Source organism: Pholcus phalangioides, unplaced genomic scaffold, assembly GCF_987345545.1.
Source record: "Pholcus phalangioides strain wild (caught in Gottingen) unplaced genomic scaffold, Ppha-v1.0 ptg000011l_1, whole genome shotgun sequence".
NCBI lineage: Eukaryota > Metazoa > Arthropoda > Arachnida > Araneae > Pholcidae > Pholcus > Pholcus phalangioides.
Window position 1 is genome coordinate 9,394,024 of NW_028301604.1, and position 13,559 is coordinate 9,407,582.

The 13,559-nt window shown below is 33.7% G+C and overlaps 1 protein-coding gene across 1 annotated transcript in view; it reads right to left on the bottom strand.

Moving 5' to 3' along the window:
* The window catches only part of HERC2 (E3 ubiquitin-protein ligase HERC2), a 645,607-nt gene that overhangs the window by 532,443 nt on the left and 99,605 nt on the right, over positions 1–13,559 (bottom strand). The window contains exons 17-18 of the mRNA XM_089238586.1: positions 6,235–6,499; positions 1,301–1,498 (exon numbers count right to left, since the gene is read on the bottom strand). Of these exons, the coding sequence (XP_089094712.1) occupies positions 1,301–1,498; positions 6,235–6,499 (463 nt within the window). The remainder of the gene's footprint in view (positions 1–1,300; positions 1,499–6,234; positions 6,500–13,559) is intronic.

A 13,559-nucleotide genomic window follows, 5' to 3' on the forward strand; every position in this document is an offset into this window, starting at 1 on the left:
GTAATTGATTATGGGATCTAAAATAAGAAATTTAATATTTCGTAACTCCACCTTTCGCCCAGATCATCTTTTGAGGCATAGAAGCCATAAGTTGCTTGCAGTACCACGGAGAAATTTCTTCGCAGCAGTCTCTAATTGCTTGCTTCAGTTCCATGACGTTATTAGGCCTTTTTGAGTCTACCCTCTTCTTCAACTGGTACCAAACATTCTCGATTGGGTTAAATCTGTTGGCAGACCAGTCCATCGCTGAAATGCTAGCACTTCTAAGATACCTCTCCCCTTTTTTACTGTGGTGGCAAGAGACATTGTTGTCTTGAAATGTGAAGCCAGTCGAATGCTTAAACCAATTGTCAACACTGGGAATCAAAAAGTTTTCAAGAGTGTCCATGTACACTTCTGAGTTGACTGTACCGCTCAGTTCCCCTGATCCGTCAGCTGTCATGCAACTCCACACAGCAAACGATTGATGAAATTTAATTCTTTTATCAATGTACTCATCTTTGAACTTTTCTCTTGTTCTTCCCCAGACAAATTTATTGTAGCCATTTTCAGTCCCCAAGCTGATTCTTGACTCGCCACTGAAAATGAAAAAATTCAGCTATTTCAAGGTAGCACAATGATTTTTCTTGGCAACTGCGAGCAGTTTTTTTATCATATCTCTTTGTGATACTACAAGGGCAACCAGATCGAGGCAAATTTTCTATACCGCCAGTTCTCCGATATTTCTTCCAAAGGTAGCACACCTACTTTGAGCACAGCTGAAAATTCTTTCAACCTCCCTTTGAGAAACACCATCTTTCAACATGGAAACTATCTGTTTTTTAAAATGATTAGAAAGACATCTTCTGGAAGAAAACTCTTACACTTCAGAAAAAATTGTGATGATAAAAATCCATTGTGTTCACTTTTTATACATTGTCTGGTTACTTTGCACTTGTGCGAACATTTTCATATATATATACATAATTCAAGTCAACACATTTTTTTAAAACAGTGATCGATCACTTTTTTCCTCAAAACTGAAGTGATCAAACATTTTTTTCTTGGATGTCACAAATTTATAAATTGATTTTCATGGTCAAATTGTAATAACTTCATTTTTTTTTCACTTAATCCGAATTCAGAAGGATTGATTTTAACAAAAATTTTCACTTGAAATTTTTTTTTTTGCATTTTAAAAGTAGCATGGCTAGTGTTTTCGTGCGTGAATGAACACTTTCTGCTAGGGGTAGTACAATAGACTTTTATAAATTATACTTTTATGAAAATTATATCTGTTGATCACATAATTTTATCTCACCTGCAATCTCAAAATGTTCAATGAAGCAACTGCAATACATTCACTATTGTGACTAGGTGGATAATCTGACAAGTTCATGCTGACTTTAGCAAAACACAAAATATCCCTGATTACAGAAAATGTGTTATGACAAACATCTACTGCAAATGGAATCCTGAGAGGAACTGAATACTGTTTTTTCTCAGACCAAACAACTGTCTGCAAAAAGAGTCAACCAGAAAAACAATACAGAACCAGATAAACAATATTCATAATATCTATAGAAAAATAAAACTATAATCCTCAACAAGAACTTCAGAACAGTAAATAAAATCTTCACTCTCTTTTAACCACTGCAATGCATTCACATCTATTTGAAAAAAAAGATTTATGTTTTTTTCAGAAAATACACATAATTTTCATTATTTTTAGTAAATTGGCAAGAATACACAGAAATAAAAACAGTTTATGAATTTTTCAAAAAAGAAAAGAAAAAAAAGAGAATAGATGATCAAGATGTATATAAAAAAGAAGAATCTCTGGTCTATCCATCTGACAATAGAAAAAGGAACTGATTCATATATACATGATTATTTCAAAAAATTATAACATCCCAGAAACTTGTGAGTGCAGTTAATGAAATGCTCTAGTTGGGAAGACCAAATTTATAGTACTATGAAAATAAAAATGTCTGATATGCATTTTCATTTTCTAAGAACGTCTTGAGCATATGGGTTTAAAAGAATTTACTTAAAGGGAATGCCTCTTAACATGCCATAATATTTTTTCCTTTTAAAAAAAAATCAGAACATCCTGAAACTTCTTTAAAAAAATTAGAAAATCTGAATAAAAATGGATTATTACATGAACATTTTAGTAGTAAATAGACATGTACTGGTTATAATACATATTATGTCTTCCCTGGTTATATATGTACACTTAGAACAGTTTAATTCCAATATTACGGACGCAAAAAGATGGCATGTCTGCAAATGTAAAATTATGTGCACACTTGGCTCGACAATAAAAAAAAAACACTTGCTGATATCGTAATAATATATTGTACCATGCCCATATTTGGGTTCGATCATGAATTTACTACATTAAGGCAGTGAATTAATGAGTCTCTATCAATAATCTGGATTGAACCTCAACCATTGCTTCAATTGTGGCTTCAGTATAAAACAACAGTAGCTGGCTTGCATTTGGGCAGCTTTTTTTAGTATGACACCACAATCTCTCATACAAATACAAGGCCACAACAGGCAAAATGCCCAACAAGGTGGCTGAGAAGAGGTGGCTTGATAGGATAAGCATCAAGTTCCATCTATCATCAGATATGTCAAAACCACCAAAACACCAATGAAATTCGATGGGCATGGCCAAACTCTGTATGAGAACTTTGTTTTCCATCTTCAAACAGTCTCCAGCTGCACGAACCAGAAAGTAGAGACCATCAGAAGACATCTACAGATGCACTTGACTCTCAACTTCTTGATTCTAGAAGTTGGAGACAAGTTTAGAGACGACAATTTAGTTTTTTACCAAGATTTTACATGTGTGAATTGCAGCAGCATCATTATATCTTCTGGACAAATCTTGATAGTCTCCAAAATTGTACTGAAAATTCAAATTTTGAGGTGGATAAGTGAAATATAGCATTTGAGTATTATACACAACCATATACTCTGATTAAATGATTATTTCTATCAACTATTATTAACTTTTAACATGCTGACAAATTAAAAGAAATAGATGATTTCTCAAATTAATTTACATAAACTACCGTGTTTCCCAAAAAATAAGCACTAGCATGATTTTTCAGGATGCTTAATATAAGTTATACTCTGAAAATGTGCCGTAATTTTAGATAATTAGTCACACAGACACCTTTTTTACGTCTCTTGCTACACTCGATAAAAGCGTTTGTAAAAAATATTAATATATAGATTTCATTAGTGGGTTATTATCCTTTTTTGCCTGTTTTTTGTCTTATTGATGACAGTTGCATTAATATTATTATATCAATCATATGACTGCCATTTATACTTAGAGTAAATGTCAGTATTAATTGTAAGTACATAACGGGTAGCTTTAGACAAGAAGTAAACATCTATCTCTAGAGTAAAAATTCTCACAAGAATGGCTGCATATCTCAATTCTCGTCATATTGTTGGTCTAATAAACAAGTTATTGAAGGCAGGATAGACTTGGGGCTACCCAACAATCAAATCAATGGTGATTGTATTGCCAATGTAATACGGGAAGCCTGCATGGGCACGAAATATTATTTTAAGAGGACTATTGATGGACATGAGAGATCAAGATCAATGGAGCAAATGAAATCCTAAGAAATTCAAGCAGGAATTCATAATATGTGTGGGTAATCGGATAATCAGAGGCATAAGCAGGTTGGAAGTGGCACAGGGGGCCCTTGCCCTCCCCCCCAAGCTGAATCAAAAGTTACGGGGGAAAAAAATAATATTTTGGTTAAAAAATTAAAATATTGAAAGAAAATACTTTATATGCTACATTAACCAATTTCTGTTAATTTAAATGCCTTTTGAAGGGTTGTAATTCAAAATTTCTCTGGAAGAAAATTTTTGTGCCCCCTTCAAAAAGGTTGATCCTGCATATGCTCTTGTGGATAATAAATGTTTTTTGTTACATCAGAAAAACAGGACATAACCTGAGAATAAGCCCTAATGCATTTTTTGGGACAAAAATTGATGTAAGACCAGGTCTTAGTTTTGGGGAAACACAGTATTGTTATAGAACAGATAGTTTTATATAGTGAAGCCTTGCTACAGCAATACTCAATACAACAATAAATCCCTCTACAATGATATTTTTTCAAATCTTGTTTGGAATCACCTACAGTTTGATGTAAATTCCTCTCGATACAGCGATATACTTTACTATCATAAACCCCTCTATAACAATGTATTTTTAGAATATTTCAAAACCACTCTACAATAATATATTTTATATATTTCACTCAGAATCATATTCAATATATTTTTTAATTTGTCACCAGTTTTTGTTATTTCAAGAGTGTTTAATACCATCAGTATTTTGCATCTAAACTAACTAACATCTAACTGAATGTTATTCATTAACTAATCAATTAGATTTTTTGCTGAGAATAAATACTTGAAATGTATTTGATGAGGGGTACGAACAACGCTAATTCAGAAGAGATGCCAACAAGCCAACAACATCGTAAATTTTGTGGTGCCTGATGATAATGATACTTCTCGATATAACAATAACTCATCTACAGCAATATTTTTCTTGGTCTGCAGAGTATCGCAATATCAAGGTTTCATTGTATATAGATTACCAAAATTTTCATTGCATTTAACAGCAGATTAAAATTAGACAAACTTCTGTAAGTCAAACCCTCTATAATTTTTCGCCTAATATGAATTAAATATTTTTCATGTTGAACAAGGTTCAACTGTATTTAAAGCATATAATAATTTATCATTCTTTCATATGAACTTTGTGTTTTTGGGTAATATGTATGTGGGATTTGTAAGGAAAATTACTGATAATTTCACGAAAAATATCTCTTGAATGATGATTGAAATATTATAGTATAAATTTGATACAGTATGGTTATAATAAAAATTCAGATTTCAAAATGCTGTAAAATACAAACCACTGAGCCGAATGAATTTAAAATTTGCATGAACATTTCTGAAGCAATGGAATCTTGTTTGATGTGAATGAAAAAAATATTCAAAATTTTACTGATAGATGGCACTATGCTCATCCAATATGGGGAAATTTGCTCTCAGAATGGAAACACTAGTCAGGGAATCCACAATTCAATTATCATTGCATGATTTCATAATTCATGAAAACATCACAAAAATGAAGTCACGAAAGAAACATGCTTCCACCATATTCTGCAATATGGTAAAAGCATTGCTCGTTCTTGTGCCTTGTGTAAAATCAAAATTTGACAATCATAGAATGATGATTCTAATGTGAAATTGGTCATTAATGTATATATTGATTGAATCCTCACTCCTGGATTAACCTATAGTGCCATCTAGCCTTCTCTCCTATTCCTCCGAAGTCTTTCAAAATTGTATATCCTTTTCCTGGTTCTGTTACACTTTCACGACAGATGTTATTCAGATCATAAGAACCTCATTCCACTCCTGGTAATTTTGGAGTAACTTAAAATGAAGTTTATATAAATTCCTCTTCCACAAATCTTATTAAGTCACTTGAGATGGCAAATTGGGCTTTCAAGGGTTCCTATTTTTCATATAGTCATTCATGATTCAGGCATTTGGCCAAACTGATATTTGGCTGTGCATGGACACATAGCTGCATAGTACCATAGTGAATCTGGTGATCAGTATATGCACTTGGTGTGGACAGAGCACTTGAAACATTCCAAGTACACATAAAACAGGCCATATTCTGTAGCTGTGATGATCTTTTTCCCTTTGGCCAGACATAGTGACACCACTACACCACTGGAAGTGAGATGTTGAATTTTGAAGGCATCCTTGGTTGCACTTGACTTGCCATGCCCTCAATAGGCTTTCTTTCAGCAATCAATGGGTCAAGCTCATTGGCCAAGGATGATCATATTACTGAGGAAGTTTAATGACCACCTTAACTAGTTGATCAACTAACTCATTTCCAACTATTCCTGTATGAGCTTTAACTCTCACCAAGCACATGTTCGTGTAGGCACAGAGTATAAACCGATCTCCTCAACTTTTTGGAGCAGCAAACATTGGTTGACTATTGACAATAAACTGTGGACACACTGTCTGTATGTATAACAAAATTCCATTGCTTCAGGCTGCAAATTTTCAAGTCACTCTGACCATTGGTTCTTATTTTAGAGCGTTTTTAAACTTTAATTAAAATCACCCTGTATAAAAAATTGAAAATAAAATTTTCATAATCACAAATAAAACACTAACCTGCTGATAACCACAGATGGCGCCGTACATTTTTTGATCTCGTAGCAAGCTTAATTCAGCTGGAATGTTGCCTTCACAATTTCCAATTTGTCCAGAATCATTGCATCCCCATCCATAAACTTTACCATCATCAGTAACAGCAACACAGTGCTGATCACCAGTCGAAAAATGAGTAATTGTCTTATCAGCCATTTCTTCTATTTGCTTAGGAATAGTTATGTCATTACAGTAACCATGTCCTAAGCAGTAGCATTCTCCTTTACCCCTAAATAAATAAACAAGATGAATAATATAGTCATTACTTATGTTTTGCAATTAAAGAATGCAGTACAAGCTAATCAAGTTTAACTTTACAAACACCAACCTAATCAAGCATCATTTGTATGTTGAAGCATGCATGGGGACCTACCATGTGTGGGGGGATATTGGTGAACATAGTGGATAATAGAAAATGGAAAATACAGAAAATCTCTTCCAAATTCCACAGAAATTTTAAGCTACTAATTTTTAAAATGTATCATTTCAACTTGAAAGAAACTGATCAAAATCAATTTCAAGATGTATCGTGGTATTTTTAATTTTTTTTAAAATACTATATTTTCGAAAGTAAACTACTTAAAAATAATAACTGCACTTGAATTTGAATACTTTGCACTTGGTAAATGGAACATTAATTCAAATACATTATACTATATTCAGTAATTCTTTGCACTTTAAAACCAAGGCTGTAGTGGGGGGGGGGGGGTCTGGTCCCTCTCCCCCAAAACATGAAAAAATTACCACAAAAAAAGAAAAAGATGGCCAAATATATTGTTCTATCACTTTGGTCCCCCCGAAATGAAAGAATAAACGAAATTTCTGGCTATGTTTAAAATTAATACTTCACACTAATAATTTGATAAACTAGCAGATACGAAGTACGAAAGCCTGGATAGAACACTCGCCCGGACAGTGAGAGATTGGTGGTTCCATTCCCCACAGAGGAATGTGAATTTTCTTTCCGAACAACATCTCTATCTCCACTTGGTTATCCAGGCTTTCGCACTTCGTATGAAAAGCGGAGAGGAACATCGTTTCTCCCTATATGTCGGCATCTAGGGGCTAACGTCGTAAGGGCTATTAGCTGAGCTTGGAGGCGCTGTCCATGCACAGTCCCATTCAGCATTCATACATATGCTCTAAGGATTGAAAACGTCTGTCCTCTGTAGTTCAATGGTTAGAACACTCGCCCGGACAGTGAGAGATTGGTGGTTCGATTCCCCACAGAGGAATGTGAATTTTCTTTCCGAACAACATCTCGATCTCCGCTTGGTTATCCAGGCTTTCGTACTTCGTATGAAAAGCGGCGAGTGACATCGTTTCTCTCTAAACTAGCAGATGTTTAAAATTTAAAAATTTAACAACAACGATAGTTATAGTAATTTAATACTCACAATTTGATAATTAACCAATGAATTCATTAACCACAATAACTAATCATTTACTCCAAACAGTAAAAACCTGTTTTTAATGAATCTATTAACCATCATGAACATGAATAATTAACTGATCATATATTATCACGTCTTGATGGCAATATTTTTTTTGTCCTTTACGTATACTATCAGACTACAAGTCGGAGGGAGTTTAGGGAGGTCAACCACATAGGGCCGTGACTGTAGGGAGCAGCTACAACTCTCAGTATAGTGATTATTTTTATATTGATTCACACAAGATCCCACCATCCCCGTGTGACAGCAAGTCATCATGACAAAATAAATGTGAAATTATTAATTAGTTCATTAATAGTTAATTAACTACAGGTAGGTCAAAATGAATGCAGGGATTTCAAAGCTTTACTATGCAAAATGTAATTAATGTATGTATTCAAAAGATACATACATGTAGAGGTATTATAATCAAGTTTTGAATGTAGTCCTCACAAATGTTTGATATGCGATCCTTTTGTTACACGGCATACATCAAGTCTGTAATGCAATTCTTATCAAACCTTGTGTAGCATGTCTGTATTGATGATGGCAGTAGCAGCTGTGATATGAGCTTTCAAATCAATCATGGTCCTTGGACCTGGATGCACATACACACACGATCCTTTATGAATCCCCAAAAAATTCCTTTTTTTTTGTTATTTATTTACTTTTTTGTGTGTGAAATATAAAATTACAAACTGCTATTAGTAACTTGTGTGTATTACCTTTTACATTGTGTATCTTTTGAATGTGTAAAATATTAAACGTAATTAATTACATTTTACGTAGTAAAGCTTTGAGAAATCCCAGCATTCACTTTGACTTACCCTGTATTCTGATTTTATTGTCATAATTAATTAACAATAATTATTTTTTGCAAAACATCTGGCATTAGTTTTGTCAGATTCGGGAATCAGTGCCAGAATGGACAAGATAGCCATTCAGAGCAAAATGATAACTTAATTAGCAATGCATGATTTCAGTTCATGGAAACATCACGAAAATGAAGTAATTGAACAAATAACTACAACTTACTCAAAAAATGTTAAATATGTTGTCCACCGTGTTCTGACTATGAAGTGAAAGCACAAAAATGCTTGTTCAATAGCAGATCAAGAGTATGCCATGGTCATGATATGATGCACTTGCAATTCACCTTTATTAAACCAAACGCACCCCCACATTAATATTCCTGAGAAACGTCCAACGTATAGGGGACACACTGGAACTTGCAATTCACCAAAGTTTGCAATCCGACCACTGTTCATAACATTTTGAGGTACCCCCACAGCCAGAAGTTGCAAGGGTTAAGGTTAGGTGAACTGGCTACCGGCCAGGTGTCATGTCATCCTGTTATTGTTAGTGTAATGTTATTCTTCAGCAGCTGCTTTGCTGGTATTACAATGTGCATCTTGATAAAAGTTGTTCTATCCACACACTGATGCTGTTAAAGTGCTGAAATGATGTGTGGTTGCACAAAATACACTCATTGCCATAAAAATTTGCGCACCAAGAAATAATTGTGGGATCGAAACGAAAGTTGGCCTGAAGGTACATGTCGGGGAGATATGCAAATGATTAGAAATGCAGCGTGATTGTGCATTGCGTAATGCAAAGGATTTGCATTATGCAAGAAATGCAAATGCAGAAAGAATTTGTAGCAACCAGGGTTGCTGATTTTTTGATTTTTTTAAAAAAAATCGATTTATTTGATTTAAATCACAACTTTTTTGATTTTATTGATTTTTTTAAACGAAATATATAATATATATATATTGCTAACACACTATTCATTAATCTATGCTTTCTTTAAAGAATATAAAATTAAAGAAATTTAAACTTACAAAAATAATGACTATTTAAAAAATATTTGCAAACTAAAGATAAAAAATCGTATACTTGTGAAATATTTCAGAACATTTTATTAAGAAAAGGGGGTGGAAACAGTTCTTGAATAGATATCGTACATCAAGTATTAAATAATTTTACCCTGTGTGAATAATTGTTCATTTGTTTCATTAGAAACACTGGTTTGAATGCTTTGCCTACTCTTAATCTGTTTCGCGATTTGGAATGAACTGCACCTTGAAAAAATCCTTTCAATGCAGTCATCAATGATTTGGCTGTAGTTAGCATGTTTAAAAATCACATATCGCTCTCTGTAATCACCGTCTTTACCCGAAACATTATAAAAACTATTCAACCATTCCAAATCAGACATTGTATCAACAATCTTAGGGTGAAAAAAAAAATTTAGCATGAAATGGTTCTAACTTTCCCAAAAACTAATATAAATTGCTAAGAGACCAGAGCCACATTTTTTGTTTGATAAATTCAAGACCCTCATTTCTCTCTTCTTTTGTGACATTAATTCCATATCAGCAGTTAACACTGATGAGCTTAGAATAAATGCATCAAAGTGTGCATCTGTTAATGATTGTTTATATATATTTTTATACTTTGATGGCAAAACCTTTTTATTGTTTGATGTTGATGCTTCTTTTATCTTCAACTGCAGCTTTTTCCATGCCAATACACATTCCGGTATATAGCAGTTGTGTGTGTTCCTTTGTACAAAATCGTTAATTTTGGCTATTGGTTTCAGAATTGCAATCATGTCCTTGACATTTCTTTTTGAATCAATATATAAGATTTCATTAAAGATGTTACTATCTGGGATTTATGGTCTTCACAAACTTTGGTAACAACTGACGGATTTTTAACATAAGATTCAAGAGAATCACAAGTATTCCATCATACCTCTGCAGGAAGACCAATGTACTTCCACCTTACACATGATACCATGCATTTGAGAGATGATTGCGGAAGTATCTAAATATACTTGTAACATACTTTGTTACATCAGTTTTAACCAAATCTTCGGTTAAAAAGTTTAAAATGTACCAATATGTAAGTCCTGAAAAGCCAAGCTTTTCATCCAGTCTTTCTGGAAGAAATCATATTTGCAATAACAAAACTTTATAACAAAACTTGATATGTTGCATTTGAAGTTTTCTTCTGTTGAATTTACTGAACTAAAAACCACATTTGCTAAACAATTTCCAGCATGTGATAAGACGGATGTGTCAATAGTACCAACATGGATGGCTTTACCACACTGTTTGATAACACATAGAATTTATTCATTATGTATATCCATCCATCGCCATGCAATTTTTGATTTTCTAAGTCAACTTTACATCCTCTAACTTCATCATTATAAATCTTGGGTAACCATTTATCAGCTAAATTGGTACGCCTATGGTATCTCTGATATTTGATATACATATTAACGTATATATTATATTATAAAAATATTTGAAAATATAATATTTAAATTAATTGATATTTTTAAAATAATTTAATAAAAATTTAAATCACAGCTAATTTTTAAAAAATTAAATCAAAGAGCTGCTATAGTGATAATATTGTGATAATAAACTATAATTTTATTCAATTACAACGGATAATTTTTCATATCTGAAAAAAATTGATATAATCAGTGATTTTTAAAAAAAAAATCAGTTGATTTAAATTGCTGATTTAAATCACTACAACCCTAGTAGCAACGTATGGATGTTAGGATAAAGATTTGTGGCGCATTGTAAAAGGGCTTCCATTGCATTTCCCGGTCTCAAATTTTCGTCAGTTTTAATCCATTTATTCCGCCATACAGAATACCCAGCAGAGTGTTCTACTTTCTGGAAGGACACTATCATAAAATTCTTTGCACATGGTGAGTTGTTTTCCACAATTTGAATTGATGTGACGAGTGAGAAATATTTGCATTGCAACTACCAATGGTTTGTGAGTATTGAATCGATCTGTTATCTGCATTTATACATGGTCGACAAAAGATAGGAACAAGTTTATTCTGAGTACTCCATGCGACATTTCCCCTCTGGGTCATCCTTGATGTTGTTCTGGGCACCTCGATTTCTCAGTACACCTCAGAGATAAGTTTTGAAGCTTCGTTGAAAACTGCACTGAACTTTTCTGCCACGTTATCCCTTAGTTGGTTCAGTGTGGTCAAAATCAGATCAACGTACTCCAGTGCTGATACCAAATCACAGTCCACAACCTGCAAAGTTTTAGACAGAGGCAGGGCCCAGGAGAAGATGAGATCAAGTATGCAAAGAGCAATAACAAACTGATCATTGATGACAGCGAATAACAATTGATGAGCATTTTGGATGGATTCACAGTTCCTCAATTCTTGCAAACTTTGCAGCGAGAACGATTGCAATGTACATGTCCCATGTTTGCAAATCCAACGAGTTTCACACATCAATATCAAAGTTTTTGTTTCAAAGCAGGAATTAGTTCATTGATGTTTCTCTTTAAAATTTCGTTGTTTTTTGGAGAAGATCAAAAATATGTTCCTACAGATTGCACTGTGCCTATGCAATTTTGTATCGCTGGAATCGAACAAGAATTGATTAACGCTAGATTTAGGAAATGTGCTCCACAATGGACATACAATGCGAGGGGATATTCATTTTTGATGAAGGTTTGGGCTCCATGTGAATAACCACTCAGCTGCAGCACCATCATACCCTTGTCCAACCAGATAATCAGTTTATGCCTAGACATTGCAGATTCTATAGAATCAAACGTGAAAGACCATGACATCCGTGGCAGGTGCAAAAAGGAGAAATTCTTCTAGTATTTTTTTTCCTCTTTAGCAAAATATCGCGCACATAGACTCAGTTGTTCTGTTCCAGAAATGTCAGTGGTTTCATCACACAAAACCGAAAAATACTGTGATAAATTTATTTTCCGTACTATCTCTTCTTGAAGGAATTTGGCACAGAGCTCTATTATCTCGTTCTGAATCATGGGACGGATATAATGGGAATTCCATGGCCCATGTTCCAGATGTTTCATTAAAACAGCATCACCGGCATCCACACGGAAACGGAAAAGAGATCGAAAATTTCCATCAATCACATCTTTTTCTTGTAGAACGTTTCCAGAGTTACATGTTCCTCAAAGGGCAATTTGTTGGAGACCGCATAAGATCACCGCTTTGATGATAGATTTCATGGCTTTTCTCATATTTGAGTTCTGTCTGCTTCTTTTAATGCCGAGTTGATTTGCAACATTATCTTGTTGGCCTTCAGCGACTCTTAAAAAGCTGTCTGCATATTCACTACATGCTTGGTGATAGCAAGTTTTGGTATGATTTAGAAAATCCTCTCAAGCGTCCTTCCACCTTGAATAGGGTTTTTAACCAGGACACCAAGCTGCTGATGCCCCCCTTTGGCACAATTTTCATGGAAAAACACAACACACAGTTTACAAAATGCTCCTTGACGATGTTTCAAATAAGCTAACCAATTGAATTGTTTAAGCGAAGAGCATTGAAACTTTAATTTTCTTTTTCCAACCTGTTGTGATGGAAATGGGTAATTTTCAGGTGAATTCCAACAATTCAACTGTAATTTTTTACGTGAACAATCTGTAGCGTACTGACCTGTGGAAAAGGATTGCTATGCGAGACGGTGATGTGAGACTGTTTGGTAAAAGAAGGATTATGATGTCACTCAGGCAGACTTTTTCCTGCATTTTATTCTTTGTGAATATGCTAATTTTTAAAATGTTTCAAAAGTATATAAGAGAACTCTAATGCTGTTTTTTTGTTGCTCACTTGATTTTTATTTGTACTAGCACTGGTCGTCTTATTCAACTAGTAATTTTAAAGTTTTAACATTTTACAACTGTTTGATTAATTTTTTATTAATGCAATTTGTGTTCTTAGTTTGAATTAAAGCCTAATTATTATGGAGTCATAGAGTGTTGCATTTTGCCTCAAATCATTTAATGATGAATCAATATAGTGTCCAATATCCCATT